Here is a 21,310-nt window from a genome sequence, read left to right as displayed (position 1 = left end):
AGAAGCAGACCAAGAAAAGAGGAGAGAAAGGCATGTGTGAAGAAGAGCTCCCGGCATGCCTTCAGGAGGGGTCGGGATTTGCAAGGAACAGCTCCCACCTCAGGGGCCACCCTTGGGTGCCTCGTGCATTCTCAACACAGCCTGCCTGACCTGGCCTTTCACCAAGTTCCTCCTGGTGGCTGGACATTTCGAATAGTCCAAGCCTACGCCCAAAGTAGTCACTAGCAAAAAGAACCAGATATATCCCTGAGATGCATGGAAGAGGGTAGACATCTGTACCGATCTGGATTCTGCCCACACAGAAGAGACCTCCCGGAGCAGCTGCCCAAGCAGTACCGTGGGTGCTGCCTTGGGGTGTGGGAGCCCTCTGATCGTTCTCCATTGGGTGCTCTTCTTGGGACTCCCAGAGGGAGACAACATATTCTAGTGGTTAAGAGCTTGGATTCTGGTATCAGGCAGATCTGGATTCAAATTTCTCCTTGTTGTGTACCTGGAGGACAGTTGGTGATGTGTCTTCTCCAAGCCTCAGTCTCCTTCCTCTGTGCAGCACAGATGAGATTATGAATTTCATAGGGTTTTGAGAACTAGATTTGTGAGAACTAGATCTGCAAAATATCTAACCCAACATCTGATACATAGTGTGCCTTTAAGAAATGTGATCCTTGGTTTCCCCTTTAGTGCATTCTGGACGGACTCTGAAGTGGCATCGGGAGTTTCGTACACAGGTCATCAGGAAAGGCAAAAGCGAACACACCCTCTAGGCTGGCCCTTGATCCGAGGCCTCAGGCCTCTGAGCGCTCAAACCTGTTGGGTCACCACGAGCCCAGCTCAGCCTCCCAGGCCAGTCCTCAAGGACAGCTCTGCAGCCACATCTGGCTGTCCCCATGTTCTGGTGCCTTCCTTCAGTTTCCACTCTGGTCCAGAATCAGAGGCCAGAGCCAAGGAAGAGTTTGTTTCTTTCCATCCAGCTGTGGAAAGGCAGGAAATAAAGTTAGGGCGGCACAGATTGGGTCTTTTTTTGAGGGAAGTTCAGGAAGTTTAGGTGGGTAGGTGGCAGGGATGGTCCTGCTGGAGTCTCCGAAGGGCACCTGCCCCGCTGCCTCCCTCTGCGCCACCTCTGTGTGAGGTCTGCAGATTCAGCCCCGAATGCTCTTCTTTTACGGGGCTCTGGACCACTTTGCCTTGCAAAGTCAGTGTGGGGAACCCACTCTCCAATGGGGAAGACCTCGTCCTGTGAGGTAGAAAAGTTTCCCTGTAGTTTGTCTATTTCTCCCTGGCTTCCTAACCTAGAATGGGGAAGGGAGGGGGCTTCTTGTGCTTTTTTATGATGCTGGGCTTCTAAGGAGGAGAAATCCAGAAAGAGGCCCATCTCCATGGAAACATTGCCTGTTAACAAGGATGTGAAGGAGGAGCGGACAGGTGCTTCCCGAACAGAGGAAGTGGAGGTGCTAGGGCTGGAGCGTCCCAGAAAATGGCTCAGGGGCTGCAGGCAGCTGTGCAAACACACGTCCCATTCTCTGTCTCAGAAAAGTCCTCCCCTGCTCTGCCTCCTCTAGTCGAGTCCTGGACCCTTTAGGGGTGCCCAGTAAAGATAAAAGCCGGAAGAGACTCCACCTAAACCCTTCCCATAAATCCTGCCGAAGCTTGGGAGGCAAAGGCAGACTGTGGAGGGGGTTACCAGAGAAGGGCAGAAAACTTGGTGTGGCCTGGAGCCCCTGGCTGAGGGAGTCCATGTGCCCCTGCAGCCTACCTTCTGCCCCTTGCTCTCTCACAGGAGAGCCATGAAACGCAATGCCCGGCTGAGATGCCCCTTCCGGAAGGGTGCCTGCGAGATCACCCGGAAGACCCGGCGGCAGTGCCAGGCCTGCCGACTGCGCAAGTGCCTGGAGAGTGGCATGAAGAAGGAAAGTGAGCAGAGGGTACATCAGGGGGGGTGTGGGGCTGGGTGCCCAGGCTCTGTGCACTCTGGGCAGGTGGTGTGCCCAGAGCCAGTAGAGACAGGCTGCAGGAGTGAGCACGGGCATATGTGTCTCTGTGCATTGATGCGCCCACGTGTACGTGTGAGCTGGTGTCTGTGTGCCACAGGCAGCCACCTGGAAGAGAGCTTGCAGAGGGCCTGCTGAGGTGGGGGTGGGGGCATCTTTAATCTCTGCCCCAGGGGGTGTGGTGGGCATCTGTGGCCGGGGCCTTGCCTCCTCTCTCCGCTCAGTTGCTCCTGCATGGTTCTTTTTTTTACCCCCGAGTTGGAGTCTCACTCTGTCGCCCAGACTGGAGTGCAGTGGCTGCTCCCGGCCACCGCAGCCTCGACCTGCTGGGGCTCTGGTGATCCTTCCGCCTCAGCCTTTCAGTAGCTGGAACTACAGGCGCGCGCTACCACGCCCAGCTAATTTTTTTGATTTATTGTGGAGATGAGATCTCGCCATATTGCCCAGGCAGGTCTCGATCCCACAGGCTCAGGCAATCCACTCGCCTCGGCCTCCCAAAGTGCTGGGATTACAGGTTGAACCACCGAGATTCTTTTTGTCCCCATCATAATTGCTCTCATGGTTTGCCACCAGATTGGGGGTGGGGGAGGGTCAACCTGGGGGAGGGAAGCAGGAGAGAGCTTGTAAGACATGATCCCCAATCTTCTCAAGACTAGCACCTGGCGCTGCCCAGACCTGGATCTTTATTTTTTTATTTTTTATTTTTTTTTTGAGTTGGAGTCTCACTCTGTCGCCCAGACTGGAGTGCAGTGGCCGCTCCCGGCCACCGCAGCCTTGACCTGCTGGGCTCGGCGATCCTTCCGCCTCAGCCTTCCAAGTAGCCAGAATTGCAGGCATGCGCTACCACGCCCAGCTGATTTTTTGATTTATTGTAGAGATGAGGTCTCGCTGCCCAGGCGGGTCTCGAACCCGCGGGCTCAGGCAATCCACTCACCTCAGCCTCCCAAAGGCGCGGGATTATAGGCTGAGCCACCAAGCCCGGCTCAGACCTGGATCTTTATAGGGGGAACTGTTTGCAGACAGGTGGCGTGGTCAGGGTGGCGGGAAGGTTCTCATTCTATCTGCTTCACTTTGGTTTATTTGTGCTCCCAGGTCACTGAGATGAAAGCTCATCAAGTTTAAAGGTTTTTTTGTCTCCACTGAACACAGAGTGACCCAAAGCTGTGGGCTGCCTCTTTCAGGGTCAAGTTCTCTGGGCATGCGGGCAGAGTCATTCCAGTTGAGATTGAGGCCCCCACCCGGCTGTCCCTGCCAGCAGATGTCCTTGATCCCTCCCCTCTAGAGCTCCATGGCTTCACTCTGCACATCTGAGTGGGCTCCAGAAACCCACGGAAGACCCCAAGGCTCCAGGTCTCATAGGCGTTTCTATTTCTTGCTAAGCTGTAGTCCCAGCTTCCTGGGGTCTTACAGATCCAGAGGCCCTGGGGGACTCTGAGGAGTCTTGTTGGTATATAATCCACCAGGGAAACAATAAGATCAGGTGCCATTTATCGAATATCTCATGTTCCCCTGTGCATGCAGCATCTCCCCTTAACAGCAGTGTGAGGTAAACACAGTCACTCCAGATAACCAGGAAAGAACCCGGAGGCAGGAGAGGTTGAGGAGCTAGCTCGAGGCCACAGATAGTAAGCCACAAAGCTTTCAAGCAAATCCCAGCGCCTTGGATTCTGAAGTCCACGCTCTTCCCACCGTCCCAGAGTGTCCTCAACTCCCGCTGCAGAGGGTGGCACATCAGTTGTACCTCACCTCTGTCCTCACCCTGGTGTTTCTCCAGGGAAGCCCACAGACCTCTCGAGTCTGGACGGGAATTTCCTGCCGCTATCACTTTCCATTTTGCCCTCTGATGCCTTGAGAGGGTAATGCAGCTGCTCCCGGGGGCTGGACGCTGAATGGGTCACGCGCGCCTGAGCCTGCCTTGCTGTCCCTGCAGTGATTATGTCTGACGCCGCTGTGGAGCAGAGGCGGGCTTTGATCAAGAGGAAGAAGAGAGAACGGATCAGGACTCAGCCACCAGGAGTGCAGAGGCTGACGGAAGAGCAGCAGATGATGATCAGGGAGCTGATGGACGCGCAGATGAAAACCTTTGACACCACCTTCTCCCATTTCAAGAATTTCCGGGTAGGAGGCCTGGGAGCCAGCCCCACTCCTGCGCCTCCTCTCTAGACCTGTCTCATTCCCACGAGTTGTCAAAGGGAGGTCTCTGGGTCAGCAGCATCAGTATGCGAATCTTAGGCCACCTCAGCCTTCTGACTCAGAAACTCTGGGGAAGGGCAAAACCCCCAGGTGATTCTGATACAGGCTCAGGGTGGAGAATCACCGCTCTCTCCTTCAAAGCAGGCAGAAATTGGATCTGAGCCATCGATGCAGGGAAAGTCGGGAGATTTCCCCGTGTTGCTGGCACTCAAGGGCTTTATGAGACAAGGACAGAGCCTGTGGTGGCAGGGGGGAGGGGGGTGTGTGTGGCCTTGGTGAACTGGTGTTTATTGATCCAAGGAACGTTGGTGATCCCAGCTTTGCCGTGTCTCTGCTCCAAGTGCCTCCCTCTCCATTGCATCCAGGTGCCTAGGTCGTCCAGCTCAGAGAAATGGATTAGCCCAGTGACCTTTCTATCTGTCATTTCCTATCCCTTCTCTTTGAGTCTCCTGAACCCAATGTCTGGGATGTTTGGGACACACCATGGGTGGAGTACCCCTCACCCTCCACGTTGACATTTACCAGGCAGGTGTGTGACTATAAATTCATAGATCCAGAAAGCACCAGCGGGTAGGGGAAGGCCAGAGAGAAGAAATAGGTGTGTGTGTGTGTGTGTGTGTACACACATGTGCATAAGAGTGAGCGCCTGCAATTGTGTGTCCTCTCAGGTTGCAGCTGTGGCTGTGCACGTCAGTTTGGGGCCTAAGTGGGGACTTGTCTATGAACACACAAACTGTCTCTCCTCTCTCTACCTCCTTGCGTGTGTCCCAGCTGCCGGAGGTACTTCACAGTGGCCGTGAGATTCCAGAGTTTCTGCAGGCCCCGTCAGGGGAAGAGGCTGCCAAGTGGAGCCAGATCAGGGAAGAACTGTGCTCTCTGAAGGTCTCTCTGCAGCTGCGGGGAGAGGACGGCAGTGTCTGGAACTACAAACCCCCCACCAACAGTGGCGGGACAGAAATCTTTTCCATGCTGCCCCACATGGCAGACATGTCAACCTACATGTTCAAAGGCATCATCAACTTTGCCAAAGTCATCTCCTTCTTCAGGTAGGACATGGAGGCTGGGTGTGTGGGTGTGGAATGGAACAGGAATTGGCCAAGAGGTTCTGGGGTTCTGGAGTAGAAGGGTACTGAAAGACCCTCCTCTATTTCTACCCCTCTGGGGGCAGCTGATGCTGCTGGGGAATAGAGTAGCCCGGTAGCTTTGTGGCCTGCCATTTACCCTAACTGTGCCTCAGCCTCCTGGTCTGCTAGATGGGAGCTAATGGTACCCACCTTGCATGACTGTCGTATGAAATAGGAAAACATCTGAAGAGCACACAGCACACGGTGGACATTCAGATAGGAATTCCCTTTCTTTTTCTCCTGCAGAAGGGTGGGAACTACATGCTGATGGTTCCAGAGCAAAGAATGAGTTGGAAGGAAAGGAAAAGGCATCCAGAGTGAGAGGAAAGGAGAGAGAGAGAGAGAGAGAAACAGACGTTGGGTGTCCAGCAGTCTGCCATCAGACAAGGCTAAAAAGGCCATGGAGGGGAGTGGTGGAGAGCCAAAGGGCGGGGTCTCTCCAGAGCTAGGTGTGGAGGCAACAAATCCTGGGGCAACAGTATTAGCCGGAAACCTGGGAACTTCCTGGTGTGGCGGGAACCACAGCCAGGTAACATGCAGTCTGTTAGGGTGGAGGTGGGGCTGCGTGCGGGGTATTTGTTCCTTTGGTTAGAGCTCCTTGCCTTGCCAAGCCTGGTCAAGCAGGGCTGAATCATATACCCAAGGAGTGCCTGGTTTCATCTGTAGGTTGAGGGCCAGTTATATTTTAGGAGTCCACAGACTCCCCTATGGGAGACCTGCAGGAATTATTTAATGGGGGGAGGGTGACAGCAGGCTGGGGTGGGGATCAGATGGTGGCAGCTGAAGGGGGTAGGGAGAGAAGCCTACTGACAAAGTTCGACAATGGAAGATCCCTGCTGACATCCGTTGACCCACGATTTAACACCAGGATAGGAGGTCACTCGCTGTTTCTCATGCCCACCATTTTGAGCACCATGACTCTGGCATCATTGCCATCTTCATTCCCAGGTAGAAACTGAGGTTCACTAAGGTTAGGACACTTGTCAAGGTCACACCTAATCACTAACACTTTGGAAGTGCCAGTGCCAGCTACTTGCCAGGTCCTGAGCCCGGCAATGAGTGGGCACACAAGGATCAGATCAGTTTCATGGCATTTGTAGCTCAGTATCATGGATCTAAAAGAAGGGCAGGCTAGGCTGGTCGCGTTGGCTCAGCCTGTAATTCCAGTACTTTGGGAGGCTGAGGCGAGAGGATTGCCTGAGCCTGGGAGTTTGAGACCAGCCTGGGCAACTTGGTGAGACTTCACAAAAACTAGCTGGGCATGGTATGTAGTTCCAGCTACTTGGAAGGCTGAGGCAGAATGATTGCTTAAGCCCAGCAGGTCGAGGCTGCAGTGGCCATGAGCATGCCACTGCACTCCAGCCAGGACAGCAAGAGTGACACTCCAACTCAATGAATGAATGAACGAATGCATGCATGCATGAATGAATGAATAAATAAATAAAAAGAAGGGCAGATGTGAGGAGCTCAGGGTTCAGGGAGGCCAAAGCCAGAGGCAAGGCTTCCTCAAGAGCCAGCATAATTGGCCTCCTTCTCATTGGGAATGTCTCCATATTGGGGAGGGGGGCCCTCCTGTGTTGAGAGGGAGTGGTCTGTCAGGATTGGAAGGGTGTCAATGTCACCATGAATCTCAGAGGCTCATTATGTAGCCACCATGGCTAGGTCTGTGCTTGGCACTGGGAGTGAGGCTCTAGGCATCCAGGGAGAAACAGCAGAAATACATAGGTACATGTTAAATCCAATACAGACAGCAGGAAGCAAATATCCCTGCTGCATAAAGTTGGGCCAAAAGGGTGGCACTTGCAGAGGGACTGTACTCTGGAGAGACTTCTGATCTTTTGGGGCAGAGACATAGCTTGGCCAGAAGGAATAGCAAGATTTACTTCTGTGAAGCTAAAGGGGCAATCATTCCAAGTGGGGAAACTGAGGCAGAAAGTATGAGGCCAGAGACCAGAAGCCACAACACTGGCTATGTATGTCAGAGGCTGTGTAGGGAGTTGGAGGAGATGGGGCCAGGCTGTAAGGGACCTGGATGCCAAGCTCAGTGGGCACTGGAGAGTCCCTGAAGGTAGCAGGAGAGGAATATGGTAGAAAGAGGAATCTGCTTGGCTGGATTGTGAGGGGAGAGATTGGAGCATCCAGAAAGCAACTGTAATAATCCTCAGGGTAAGGAGCCTATCACCCCTCCTCCCCTCCCTTCCCCCAATTTCCGGATTATGGGAGTGGGTGCTGGTCCCGGCCTGGGGGCAACTTCCCAGGGGCTGTCCTCCCCTCCTGGTCCTTGCTGTCAGGGACTTGCCCATCGGGGACCAGATCTCCCTGCTGAAGGGGGCCACTTTCGAGCTGTGCCAGCTGAGATTCAACACAGTGTTCAACGCAGAGACCGGAACCTGGGAGTGTGGCCGGCTGTCCTACTGCTTGGAAGACCCTGCAGGTGCCCGAGAGCCGCTGCCCACCCCCTGCAGAGGGAGGGAAACACCACAGTTGTGGGCGGAGGGGTATTACACCAGGGCATGCAGACTCTGGGATTGTGGGGCAGGGAGACTGGGTGCTGGGGAAGAAAGACCTTGGTGAGGGAAGGCTTCCTGAGAAGCTAGGCCTCCATCCTACGCCGTCCACAGGTGGCTTCCAGCAACTTCTCCTGGAGCCCATGCTGAAATTCCACTACATGCTCAAGAAGCTGCAGCTGCATGAAGAGGAGTACGTGCTGATGCAGGCCATCTCCCTCTTCTCCCCAGGTGAGGCTCCGTCCACCCCAGGCTGCCTGACTCCCCTCAGCTTTATCTGCAGGAGGCAGCAGTCCCTCCTCTGCCCTCCCAGGGAAGATCCCAGCCAATGGCCTGGCTTCCCTCTTGCTGCACAGCCAGCATGGGGGCTCTGGCTGGCTTCTCCTTGGGGTCAGTGGGGTGATAACAAGCCTTAGTCTCGTCTCACTCCCCTGCTCCAGAAGGTGGTGGGCTGGCAGTGCCCCCTCTCTGGGCCTGCCTGAACTCGTCTTTGCCTGCATGGCCTTGCCGGTGCCACACCGTGGCCTTCCCCTCTCCTCCAGACCGCCCGGGTGTGGTGCAGCACAGCGTGGTGGACCAGCTGCAGGAGCAGTTTGCCATCACCCTGAAGGCCTACATCGAGTGCAACCGGCCCCAGCCAGCCCACCGGTGAGCACGGCAGGGAGCCAGGATGAGGGAGGGTGTGCGGGAGTTGAGGTTGCAGGAGTTGAGGTTCAGGGCAGCTGCCCAAGGTTCCACAGTCAGAGGGGCAGAATCTGGAGGTGGACCCAGCCAGGCCAGGCCCAAAGCTCACACTTTGGGGTACCACATAACTGCTTTCCAGGAAAACAGGGGGTAGGAAACTCCTTAGCTTGTTCTGGTCCTAACTCAAAAGAGAAAGGCTACTCAGGACTTCGCCCAGACAAGGGCTCCCACATCTTCACTGGTTCTCAGTGGTTCCTGTGACCTAGTGCCCAGAGGCCCAGAGAAAAACCTGGATTACCCTGAGCGCAAGGCCATGAAAGGCTAAGGCCAGACTGAGTATTCTGAAGTGAACTTAAAAAACTCAAATCCTTACTTGACCTGTACCAGGTTGCTTTCTCAGCATCCTGGGGTGCTGGGAGGGGCTGTCTTTTTTGCTCAGTCCTTCCCTGTATGGAGCCAGGAAGCTGGAGGTGCCAGGTTTCTTTTCCATTATGGGGAAATTGAGGCATGTGGTATGTCTCAGACACTAGATCCAAAGCTAGTTTCAGAAAGCGATTCTAGGCTGGATCCCTGCACTGCTACAGTTGCTCTGCTCAGTCCTGGCCTTTGGACATTATTCAAGGCCGTGACTTCCTCCTCTGCCATTAACTTATGCATTTGGCACCTTCAAGGTCTAGATTTTCCCACCGAGATCTCTATATCCGAAGATGCAATGCCCAGGGATGGGGTGGGAGTGGGTAAAGTACCCGGCAGCCTGTCCTGCCCTTCTTGTCCACAGGCTGAGAGAGAAGTTTCAGGAATTCAGCCAAGCTTGAATTTTGACTGACCTGAGAAGTCCTGAGATTAAGCTTGCATGGCCTCAGGGAAGTCCTGGGACTGGTGGGTCAGGGCCAGGGTGAGCTGCAACCCCAACCTTTCTCTGGCTGGTGCACAGGTTCCTGTTCCTGAAGATCATGGCCATGCTCACCGAGCTCCGCAGCATCAATGCCCGGCACACCCAGCGGCTGCTGCGCATCCAGGACATCCACCCTTTTGCCACCCCTCTCATGCAGGAGTTGTTCAGCATCACAGATGGCTGAGCGGCCCCAGGGGTGCAGCCCCCACAAGGCAACCAGACCCAGAGCCCTCTGAGCCACCATTCCTGGGCCTGGAAGGTGGGCAAGGCTGATAATCTCCAGTGCCCTGCTGCGGCTGCTCACCAGGGAACTCGCTGCTGGGACCACAGCCAGCTAACCTTCTTCAGGAAGGGGACACGGGTCCCCCATCCCCCAGTTCAGTCTGTGAACAGTGAAGCCCTGGACTCCTCTGGTCAGGGTCCTGGGAGAGGCAAGGCTGCCTTTCCTTTCAAAAATGTGATCTGGGGATAAACCCAGATCCCACTGAAGTGTCATGGTAGGGGAGGGGAAGAGGCAACCGGGGCTAGGCCATCCAAGGGTCTATGCTTATACACGTTTATTTGCTGCAGCTTTTCATTGCTACCGCTAGTGCTCCTGTCTCCCACCTTCCACTCCTCTTCCTGAGCTCTTCCAGGCTTGTGCTCACCAGCAGGCGCGTGTCTGTGGGAGTCTTCCAGAGAGAAGCCAGCAGGCCTGTGCCAGGTGTCAGAAGCCTGTCATGACCTTGTTCTGGGCACATCATGCTGTATCTCCACATCTGTTCAAACACATTATTAAGCACCAACAATATGAAACCTGCTGTGGGGTGTACGTTAACTCAGATATGGATCCTCACCTCAGAGAGTTTATAGTTAAAAGAAACAAAGCAGAAACGCAAATAACTAGGATCAAAAGAAGTGATAAGTGATATAACCAGCACAAGGAATTTCTTTGTGTGGGTGCTGACCTGTGCTGAAATTCTGGGGGACCTGGGACTCAAGTGACACGTCCCTAGGACACATGAGGAAGGGCACAAATTGGCTGTGGGCATGTGTGATATAGCGTAGGTAGGTCTGCTCCCCACCCAGTGGGGCTTGCGTTTGCTCCTGAGGCCAGAGTGCTGGGCGTACTCTGTGACGAGGCTATGCTGACAGTCCATTTGATGTACGGTGGCAAGGCTATTTGCGTGCACATTATACTTCTATGTGCAATTCCATTCTCAAAGCTAAGGAGTGTGAACATGTCTGTGGTGTTTATAGCCATTTGCGAGCCAAAATATTTTTGCATTCTCACAAATTACACTTTATCTAATTTTATATAAAGCATTCCACACGTAAGACTAGTTTTAGCTAATACGGTCCTGGGTTTAATGTCAAATCAAGGCAAGAGGACTTAAAAAATAAAGGTTTGGCTAGAAACATAAATTTTAGGGCCTTCTTTTCTGGGAGAAATAATGAGGGGGGCTGGGAAGTAGAAATATATATATGTATATATATTTACTACTTATTTTATTATTGCCCTTTACAAATCTGAAGACTGTCAGTGTGAAGAACATAACAATTAATTACTCAACTTGGTTTGCTCATAATTGTTCTATATAAAAGCTTAATGTGTATACATACCATACTTAAAAATGTAGTAATAGGATTAATTTTAAATATCTAATATTTCCAAAGAAGCTGCAAGGTAACTGAATTTTAAGGAACAGATAACTGCTTAGTTTTTACGATTTTATAAGAAGCAGGACAAACTTTGAGAACAGTAAATCATCAGTAATACAAATCATAAGCACATTCCCTAACATCCCTTGACACCTGCCAGACTATTCTGTATCAAGAAGCTATAGGAAGCACTTGTTTTTAGGAAAGAAATTTGGTGGGGGGCTGCTCTCACCAAGCTCAATTAATACAGCATTTGCTCCCAGAAATTTTGTCTAATTATAGACTCACTTATAATTAGAAATATAAGGTTCTAACTCGGAGACACAAATTTCATTCACCTGTATTCACCAGTCTTCGGCATCTCTTCACTTTGAAATGGTTTCAGTGTGCTATTCCTTAAAAAGCCTGACGTTGTTAGATGTAGGTTAGGGTAAGGCGAAGCTATGGTGAGATTAATATAAGGGTAAACTTCAATCTCCAGTGTTGATTTTAAAAATACGCGGCTGTTCCCCAAACACTGAATTGAAATCTACATGTGATTTTATATAGAGTAGAAAAACTAAGTGTTGCTCAAGAGCAGAGTCACCGTTAGATGCACCAAAGAGCTCACACCAGGCGAATACTTTCTTTCATCAGCTTTGCGGATCGCAAGTTTACAGGATAGGAGTCAGATTCATCTTTCCTACTCTAACATTTGGGTTTCCTCATTACTGCCTCCCCTGAACATTTAAGTAGAACTAAGCATCAGCTTTCAGGTACCCCCGTGGCCACTGTTCTTTTTTTCTGGGCCTGCCCAGCCAGGAGAGGATGGAGTCAGTCTCTGAAACTCAGCTGGAAAGACCTAAGTAAGCTACTGGATACCTTCTGACTCCCCCATGAGTCGGAGCCACTCAAGAGTTTCTCTCCCTGGTTGATCTAAACTGAAGTCTTGATGTTGTGAACAAGTCTGTGGAAAGGCCAAGTGGAAACTCCTTTTTGGAGAAAAGAGGATGTAAAGCGAAACATCAACCATCCCTTCCTAACTCCTGACAACTTGTGGGCCTCATCATGCCATCTTCTATAGTGTGGCGTTTTTTCCCTGGTCGCTTTCCTTACCCACAGCTCTCCTAAATCTGATAGTGAGGATGGGGAGATAAAATATTCCCACCTGAGAAATGGGCAACCATTCCAACATTTTTGTCCACTTCCTTCCACAAACTTGTCCATGAGAAGGACCTATAACCTGACCTTTTCTTTCCTTATTACCTTTCTAGAACACCTTCCAAAATGACATCCACTGGTCACTGCTCTCCTGAAACAGGATGCCAAAAGACTGTTTGATCATACTTTTTAGGATTTAGAAATGCAAAAGGTAGTCTTTCCGGATTCTAAGCTAAAGGATCTTGCAGTACACATAACACTGTTTAACTCAACCCCAATTCAAATAGGTAAGGCAGGCCCTACGAGAGACAGTAGTGACTCCCAAACAAATGCACTTCAGTGCCATCAGGAGGCCCATCCCACAATAACATCATTTATATTTTTGCTGATTCACTCCTCCCCCACCCCAGCCACACTGGTAAATGCATTTAACTATTTCCAAATGTTAGTACTAGTAGGCAACACCATAGTAAACAAAGAGGACCAGACTTTATTGAATATAAACTTGTTTTTATTGAAGCAGCAGTCACATGACCTTATATCTAGCCTTTAGTTTAGGCCTGACAGAGCGAGCCAGCCCTAAAAAAATGTTGTTTCTTTTTGCACTAAGAGACATAACATGTTTACATACATCATCCAGTATTGGAAATGAGCAGACTCAAACACAACATGTGTTGGTTACCTGGGAGGTACAGCCCCACGGTTTGTGGTGTTCATATAATTTACAGAGACCCCCAAAGACCATTACTAATAGGATGAAAGTTAAAAGAAAATACAGCTACACCAAACCATGAACACAGTAATCAAAGACAGCAGCTTATACACACAAAAAATTGTCCCTTTCAGGGATGTTTTTCTCTCTTTTCAAAGCAGTGTCTGCAAAGCTTCCTCTACATCAAATCCAAAGGTTTCCAAGATGGAAGCTACACCTCTTGGGGCTATACAATGGAATAAGATCATTGGAAAGAACGAGAAATGGTGTTCATATCTCAGTTTTTATAACAAAGATTCATATTTCCTTAATTAGAGGAACGGAAATAGTGATGTGATTACATATTGCAGTGGTAAAATAGGCAGGTTGAAGAAAGGGGTTTGGGTACTGAAATAAAGACCACACACTTGTGAATTTTAATTTCATTTCCAGGCTAACCTACTTTTTATTTAATGCAAATTACAGTACCAGTTAACTATTTCCAAACCAAGTCACATAGAACAAAATGTATTTACAAGGGAATAGGGAAGGGGGAAAAAAAAAACATTGAGCATACTTTTCACAAAAAAGTTTATATTTAAAATGAAAAAAAAAAAATCAGTCACAGAGGCATTCAAGTAGTAATAATGTTATACAGATTTTGCTTTTCCTTTATATCAAGACAGATTTGCACAAGTGTTTGCAATAGTTTGTATACAACCCACAGTCCTTTATATATATATATATATATATATAATAAATTTTGTTTTTAGATTTGTTTTTAAGATGGAAGTGGTCACGCTAATTGGTATGTGTACAGGCCCAAGTGATCCATCGGCAACACATTTATAAATGCAAATTTTACAGGCAAGCAGATTTTCATACATCTATCTGTATCTGCCTGTAGACAGATATAGTAAGGAAAAAAACTTAAAAAATTAACACAAGGAAGTCTACTTTGTCAAGCTAACCCCTTATGTACTGGTTGTCATTTTGCTTTTATTGCGGAGGTGCAAACGGAGCAACAAACTTGAATTAAATGGCATAACCCTTGTGAAAATAATCCAAACCCCAGGGATTACTTTCAAAGCCTCTCAAAGGTAGACCTCAGTCTAGGACTCTACTGTGCTTCTAGTTGTCTTTCTTATTTTCAGTGGCTCAGGTTTCTACCAGAAAAAACATATTTTCTTGTAAAGCATGCTGATTTTTCCATATAGGGGAGAAAAGTGTTCGGCTCTGCGATTAGATAATCACTAACATGAACAATAGGAATCAGATACAATTTTGGTTTAAAACAAAGAAAACCCCCTAACTCCTGGGGATCTGGCATTGGCCAAACTTCCGTTGGAAGGTCCCAAAGTTAAAACCTTTAACAAGGAAAGGGAAAAATAAATGAAATGCCAGTGTCTTTATATCCACAGGGATAGAGAATCTATTAGTCCTCTCAGAAACCTTTGCATTGTTGCAGACAAGATGACTGGTTAGGTATACTTTGTTAAAACACAAACAAAAATGTGTCTAAAAATTAAGAGGACTTGAAAAAAATGACACATGTCATTGGAAAGAAGGTGCAGTCTTCTGCCTTGCTGGAATGAACACATGATGTTTCAAAAATAGCAACCTTTGGTTTGGTAAAGTTTTTCTTCTATTCAAGACATCTTATATGGAGTACTTGGAGGCAAAACAAATACTTTCTATTTTTTTTTTATTTCAAAAAAGGCCTTCGTGTTGGGCACACAGGAAGAATTAAACTGATTTATAAAAAAGAAATTAAAATGACATTTCATTGAACAGGGGTAGAGATGGCAAGAGGGAAGAAATGGGCTAAGAGTTCCCTTGTTAAAACAAGTCCTCTACTGGCACGGTGGCACTCCGTGCACTAACTGCTAGGTAATAGCACTACAGCATTTTAGACCACTGACGTATCAAAACCCGGTACTATTAAGAAACTTCGATTTATAAAAAACCAATTCTCTCTCTCTCATTTTGGAGGGGAAGTAGGTAGGGAAAAGAGAGAGATCATGGAAGGCTCCCAGAATCTGCTGTTTTTAAGACCCATGGTTAGGGCTTGTGGAAGAGACGAGCAAAATCTAATCTATTCGATATCCTCCAGCTCTAGGGCTCCCTGGCACTACACTAAGTCCCTGAATGGACTAAGTATGAAATGAAACCGGTCACTGCTACTGAGGAGGAAACAGATGTTCAGAACCAAAACAAAGGCAGGGCTTGAACGAAATGAGATTATGAACATGGTTTCCTCTTCCCACTCCTGAGCATGGTGTCACTGAAATTTAACTGAGGAAGGAGCAACGATACTGTTATGAGTGAATTATTGCAAAGGGAAAGGGGATGGACAGGGAGACATGGATAAAGGAATCCAATTAGTTTTAAAAATGAAAAACAAACAAAACAAAAAACAAACACATGGAAGCGAAGGCACTCCAAACTATATAGATACACTATACATTGCTAGAGTTATTGTTACAATAATACAGGCCGGTACCTACTGTACAGAGTTAAAACTATATGGCTTTAAAAAGCTCGTCTACATTTTGTCTGATTATTAAACAGAATCACTGCCCTGAACAGTAACTTTTTGCTCATTAATAACAGTTCCTGGGTCCACATATTTACATACAAAACAATAAAACTTAAATTTAAAAACATTGAAAGAAAATATAATGTACAAGCTTGAATTTGGTGAGGAGCTTTTTATTATTATTATTATTATTTACAAAAAGTTATTCAGAGACCTGGATCTCACTTGTATAAAAGAGTTCTGTGATCCCGCCATGATCCTTGAGAAAGAAAAATCACACACCTCAGCCCCCTCTCTCTCACACACACTCTCTCTCTCTCTCTCTCTCTCTCACACACACACACACACACACACACACACACACACACACACACACACACACACAAACACGATAAAATGAGAGAAAAGCATCTGACTCTTCCCTCTTCTTCTCTTACCCCATTTGAGGGGGAAAACCTGTTTCCTAAAATAAGCACTGACTTTTATGGACTCCAGCAAGTATACTAAGTCCAGAGTAGTGTCTGTATCCAAATGTTTGGCTGGGCAGTTGGATCTGAAAGCAGGTCCATTTCTCTATCATTGATCTGTCCTTTCAGATTCTTTATAAAACCTTTCTGAACATGGTCTATCAAAGTCATTCCCCCTTTGAGGAAGTATGCTGCCAAATACTTTGATTTCAGATTTCTCTCAAATCCTAATTAGCTTTCAGAAGCTAATTATAAAACATAAAATTCAATGTTTGATTTGGTTTGACTGAGCATGTTTCCTTTCTCATGAACTCTGATATAACCAGAGGTTTCAGAAACCCCTTTTGTGGCCTAAGAGCTTAGCTAAACAGCGAGTGAAAACTAAGATGGCTCACAGTTGTCTTTCCGGGTCTTGGTTCACTTCAGCAGGCAGTACCAATCTCCTGGAGAGTCACACACACGTGGTTAAGGGGCAGGACAGGGCACAGAGGCCTGCAGGAGGGCTGCCAACAGACTCCACTTCTGAACCATCTGGAGGGCGAGACCCCTAACATGCCTACAGTGACAATGAGGAGGGTGAGGGAAGTTACACACAACTTAGGGCTCAGTTCTGCAGCCCCACAGTTACCAGCTAACCTTGGAAGGTGTGTGGGGAAGGAGCGGGTAGAAGGGAGAGGCGGCCATCACTCAAGTGATCTTTAAATGTAAAGTACAACTGATTGTGCCTTAAAGATTCATAGGTCAAGTAATGGCCCATAAGCACCAAGGTGACTAAGGTTCATTTTAGAGTATATAAGGCCCACATAGATGCCAACCTTAAAGGTATAAAACAAACTAGTCATGGAAATCTATTTCCTCACGGCAAACATGATCCTTCAATCCTCCTTGCTTTTCAAGGAATATTGCTTTTTCTTCGAAAACAAAGACTGATTCTTACACCATTCACTGATACACAAAGAAAACAAACAAAAATTCTTAATTGGGGGTGCGCGGAGGGGTGGGGGACATTCTTCTCATGCTTCAACCAGTCAATTTTGCTACTGTAGACAAAATAAAAAGGCAGTACTGAATATATGTATATATGACATATATACACACATTTATATAATCAACTTTTCTATAAAGTCAGCAGGTATAAGTGACTGTTTGTCGTTTTGATGTGTAGATTTTAACATTTCTACCATCTAAAATCATAATGATCTGACATGCATCAATAAATAAATGTAAAAAGCATGAGGTTAAAAAAAGCTGAAATTAAATACAGATTCTAGATTTGGATTTAAAATTAGAACTACGTGTAGAATGTGGCAACTTCTGCAAGCTCAATTTTCAACTAAAAACATGAAAAAATAAACCAGTAGACTGCTACAGTTCACATTATTTAACAACAATGTCCTCTCAAGTGTGTCTTTCCAAGGGAAGAAGCTTTAGGAAAAAAATCTGGACAAACTCATTCACAGTGATGAGATGTGCCCGGCCTGTCCCCTTCCTCTGGGTTCACTGGCCTTTTACCTCTGCAGCCAGAGCGGCCTGCTCAACACCCTTTCAGTCTCCTCTTAGGTCACTAGTTTAAAACTGTGCTAAGATTTGCAAAGAACTTTGGTCAGGCAAACAGATCCGTAGAGCACGCATGCCAGCGTCCTGCTTGCTGCTCTTCCTCTGGCAGCCTCCTATACAAGCTTCTTCGCCACTAGCACTGACTGAGAGTAAAACAAATCTATGAAGTATCTTCCCCGCAGAGTTGCAAACTTATTGACCTCCCTGGGTTACAAATGATACACATTTCCTTTTTTGTCCACCATACCTGCCACTACCATGCCAAAGGCAAGTCTTCAAATACCCGAGGATATGGATTAATTTTACAAGTGACACTTAAGTCCCCATTGAGTTATACCTGCTAAGCTCCCAACCAATTTCAAGCTGTGCACTATACCAAAGTCTTACACTAGACTTTAAAAGAAAACAAAGTTCAAAAAAAATCTTCAGCACAGAACAAAGTTTTCTTCTTTTGTGGAAGGGGCATGAGGCAGGAGTCCTGTTTTTAAAGTATACCACAGTAGACTTGATAAAAAAAGATTGTCGTGGGAGAGAGATTGTGTGTTCTAGTGCTCCGCTTTCCCCTCCCCACAACCCCTCCCACCCCCTGGATCTCCCTCAAAGTGAGAATACAATGAAATTGGTTTGTATTTATAGATATTTTACAAGGTTAAATAAGAACAAAATAGTAATAAAAAAATTGAACACTAAAATGAACAGGTTTTTTTTTCTTTTTAATTTTCTTTCCAAACGTGACCAGTGTTGCTGAGTGACACTCAAGTAACTGGTGGTTTTCCTGTGCAGGTGGCTGCTCGGGACTGTTCAGGTGGAGTTGGAGGCTGATGCAGAAGCGGCGTTATTGGTCTGTCCACGGTCTCCGGCATTAGCATCTGCAAATTGAAAGTCCCAAGAGAGCATGAGCAATGCTGTAACACCCAAAGAAATGCCCTTCTTCAACCGCAGACTGTGAGCTGTGTGGCCTTCCAAGCTGTTATCTGGAGTGTTGTTTTAAATATGGCCAACACCAAGAAATCTGAATGTCTCTCTGCTTGGAGCTAAGCTCATGCCACAGCATGGTCCTGGTATAGGCAAGATTAGTGTCTTTGAATAAGTTACAGATTCAGAGAGCCAGAGACCATTTCTGCCAAAGCTCTTGCTATAGCTGAAACCAGCAGTGTACGAACACTCAGTTGGAGGCTAGCTCACTTGAAAATAAATAACAGTGCACAGCTGGGAAAACTTGCTAAAAATTCTGAACCATGTTACAGATATGCCATCTGTTTAAGTGGGTGAATAGGTAGAGGCAATGAAAGCAATATGGGCCAGTGCTGATAGGCAGAACAGTCCTGTTTCATTATTCATTGGGATGGAAGACAGACAACTAGCAAAAAAGAAATAGCCATGATAGTACCAATTTCCTCAATTCTATAAAGTATTCTGTAGTCAAATGTGTGAATCTTGACACTAAGAGTTTACTTTGCCCTAATCCTTTCGAAGTACACGTACAACTTCACAACCAACCAGTGTCTCCTTCCTGCTTTTAAGGTCCATTATTATTTCACAGCAGCCACTAGCATTTAAAAAAAATTTTTTTTATTTTAAAGATGTAGGGTACAAATCGGGCTTGGTGGCTCAGCCTGTAATCCCGCGCTTTGGGAGGCTGAGGTGAATGGATTGCCTGAGCCCGTGGATTCAAGACCCGCTCGGGTAACTTGGCGAGACCTCATCTCTACAATAAATCAAAAAATTAGCCGGGCGTGGTAGTGCGCGCCTGTAGTTCTGGCTACTTGGAAGGCTGAGGCGGAAGGATCGCTGGAGCCCAGCAGGTCGAGGCTGCGGGGGCTGGGAGCGTGCCACTGCACTCCAGTCTGGGCGACAGAGTGAGATTCCAACTCAAAAAAAAAAAAAAGATGTAGGTACAATTCACGGTTAGGTATACAAATGGTCATTGTACAGGTAAAGTTTGGGCCTCACTTTGGTCTCCACTTCACTTGGCTTGAGATTAGGTATCCCTATTGATGAAGTGTGCCCCTCAGCCATTAGTATTTAAGTGGGCATCTAATTGTGTTCATATTGGCTCAACAGACTGCTGTTTCAGTGGCTAATCAGATTGCATCCTTGTCATCACAATGAATGAGAATGTACTGCTGGTCAAATTTTCTCCTATAGGTGTCACACTAAGCCCTGAGCAACAGATATGGCTTGACTGGGATGGGAAACTTTTAGGAGCCATCTTTAGAGGCCACACTGCCTTGGTTGGTGACACCAAAAGGCATACCCAGGAGTTTTTGTTTCTCTAAAACTGAAAGGATCTGTAGATCTACCATGCCCTATGATGAGCGGAGTAACTAACATCATGGTTGAATGCAACACCTGGTCCACTTTGAATTTTGGATTTGAGGGAGACACAAAAGATCTCAAGGATACACAGGAACTCTTTCCTCAAGGTTTAGCTACTCAGTTGACCATTTCTATAGATACTCTATATAAACTTTACTTCCTTTCTAAATTCCTGATTTTCCTGCCCCCAAAACAATCTGCCCTTACATACATTTAATACAGTCTGTGGGTAAGAATTGTGAACATCTCTTAATTTGAATGACTATGCTTAATTCATTTAATTTCCTTCAAAATATCTATAGCTGCTTCTAATCTTGTTGTCATGTGAATAAGTACAGACATTATGGCACCAGAGTCTTGGCATTAGACTCCTACTGCCCACAGCATGGAGTCATGTTAATTCATTTGTATGGTACATGAAAAGGTGGCAGGAAAGTGTGTGCAACTTAAAACATACTCTCCAAAGCCAGGTAGACAAGCTTTTCCAATAATCAGTGAGTAACTATGTCAAATACTCCATTTGTGACTCCTCGTCTTCTTTAGACAAGCCCTGTTTAAGGGAGTTTTACTCTCAATGATCATCCAAATTCTGTGCACCAATAACCCAACATTAATTCCTGGCTAGGCTGCAGACTCCTCCAAGCCTTGCTTAGGAAAAATGTCTGTTCTCAAGGTTTAGGCACAGACTGCATTAAAAACAACATTCCAGAGAAAACATGAAAACCAAGAGATATTTCATAATGACAAGCAATTCTGAAATCCATGCTTACTGTAGTATTTCCCATGGTCTAGGTGATACTCAAAACCTATACATGATTATCATTAAATAGCACTTCCCTCTCATTTTTCAGCACAGAGAGATGACACAGAGAACTGTCATTTTGGTCTTCCCAGGACTTAGGACAGGTATCAATCATCAGAAATTTCTCTTTTTGACTATCCTGTCAGTACACATGCTTGTACTGTGAGTGGCTTTGGCCATGGCAACCATTACTACCCAGGCTGACACCAGCCAAGGTGAATTCAGTAAATATCTCACCTATATGGCCACCAGTTCATTTATGTTAATTTGCTCTTCAGTGAAATCCTATTTAACTACCAATTTGCAGATGTCTGTTCACTGGCTACAGCCTGTGAGCTATGACGTTGCAAAACCAATCTCCCCTTCCTTGGATAAATTCAAAGGCTGACTGAGGATCACAATGAAAAATCCAAACCTTTTGAGCATATAACCAGAAACAAACTCACTTTCTAGACAATAAAATTTGACAAAGAAACTCATGTTCCTCAGATTTGCAATTTAATGATAACAAATTTTTTTGAATTATTTCCAAATCACTTCTATACACCCTTGCTAGGAAAAAGAAGAGAGTTCTCTTTGTCAGAGAGAGACAAAGTACAGGGAGGGACAATGAAAACAAAAACATGTAAAGTTCTACAAACTCAACACTCAATAGTAGGTTCAACAGACTACCTGGCTTACTGATTGAACAAAGCTACATTTCTTTTTTTTTTTTTGGTGTTGGAGTCTCACTCTGTCACTCAGACTGGAGTGCAGTGGCCGCTCC

General features: G+C 46.9%; 2 protein-coding genes across 3 annotated transcripts in view; one reads left to right on the top strand and one right to left on the bottom strand.

The window, feature by feature from the left end:
• NR1I2 (nuclear receptor subfamily 1 group I member 2) overlaps positions 1–9,702 on the top strand; it is a 35,836-nt gene extending 26,134 nt beyond the window's left edge. Inside the window, exons 3-9 of one of the 2 annotated variants that reach the window (XM_021711354.1) lie at positions 1,775–1,908; positions 3,916–4,103; positions 4,950–5,224; positions 7,594–7,736; positions 7,924–8,040; positions 8,352–8,457; positions 9,428–9,702. In XM_021711354.1, the coding sequence (XP_021567029.1) occupies positions 1,775–1,908; positions 3,916–4,103; positions 4,950–5,224; positions 7,594–7,736; positions 7,924–8,040; positions 8,352–8,457; positions 9,428–9,572 (1,108 nt within the window). In that variant the 3' untranslated portion in view covers positions 9,573–9,702. The remainder of the gene's footprint in view (positions 1–1,774; positions 1,909–3,915; positions 4,104–4,949; positions 5,225–7,593; positions 7,737–7,923; positions 8,041–8,351; positions 8,458–9,427) is intronic. The other variant, XM_008056011.1, reaches the window with a different exon arrangement.
• An 8,413-nt stretch (positions 9,703–18,115) lies between these two features.
• Positions 18,116–21,310, bottom strand: part of GSK3B (glycogen synthase kinase 3 beta) — a gene marked incomplete at its 5' end in the record, with an annotated part of 141,694 nt that continues 138,499 nt past the window's right edge. Inside the window, one exon of the mRNA XM_021711357.1 lies at positions 18,116–18,292. Coding sequence (XP_021567032.1) covers positions 18,225–18,292 — 68 coding nt within the window. The remainder of the gene's footprint in view (positions 18,293–21,310) is intronic.

Source organism: Carlito syrichta, unplaced genomic scaffold (assembly GCF_000164805.1).
Source record: "Carlito syrichta isolate Samal-C Ts95f unplaced genomic scaffold, Tarsius_syrichta-2.0.1 Scaffold82995, whole genome shotgun sequence".
In the NCBI taxonomy this organism is placed as follows: domain Eukaryota; kingdom Metazoa; phylum Chordata; class Mammalia; order Primates; family Tarsiidae; genus Carlito; species Carlito syrichta.
Note: the sequence above shows the minus strand (reverse complement) of the source record. Positions and strands in the feature narration are given on the sequence as shown.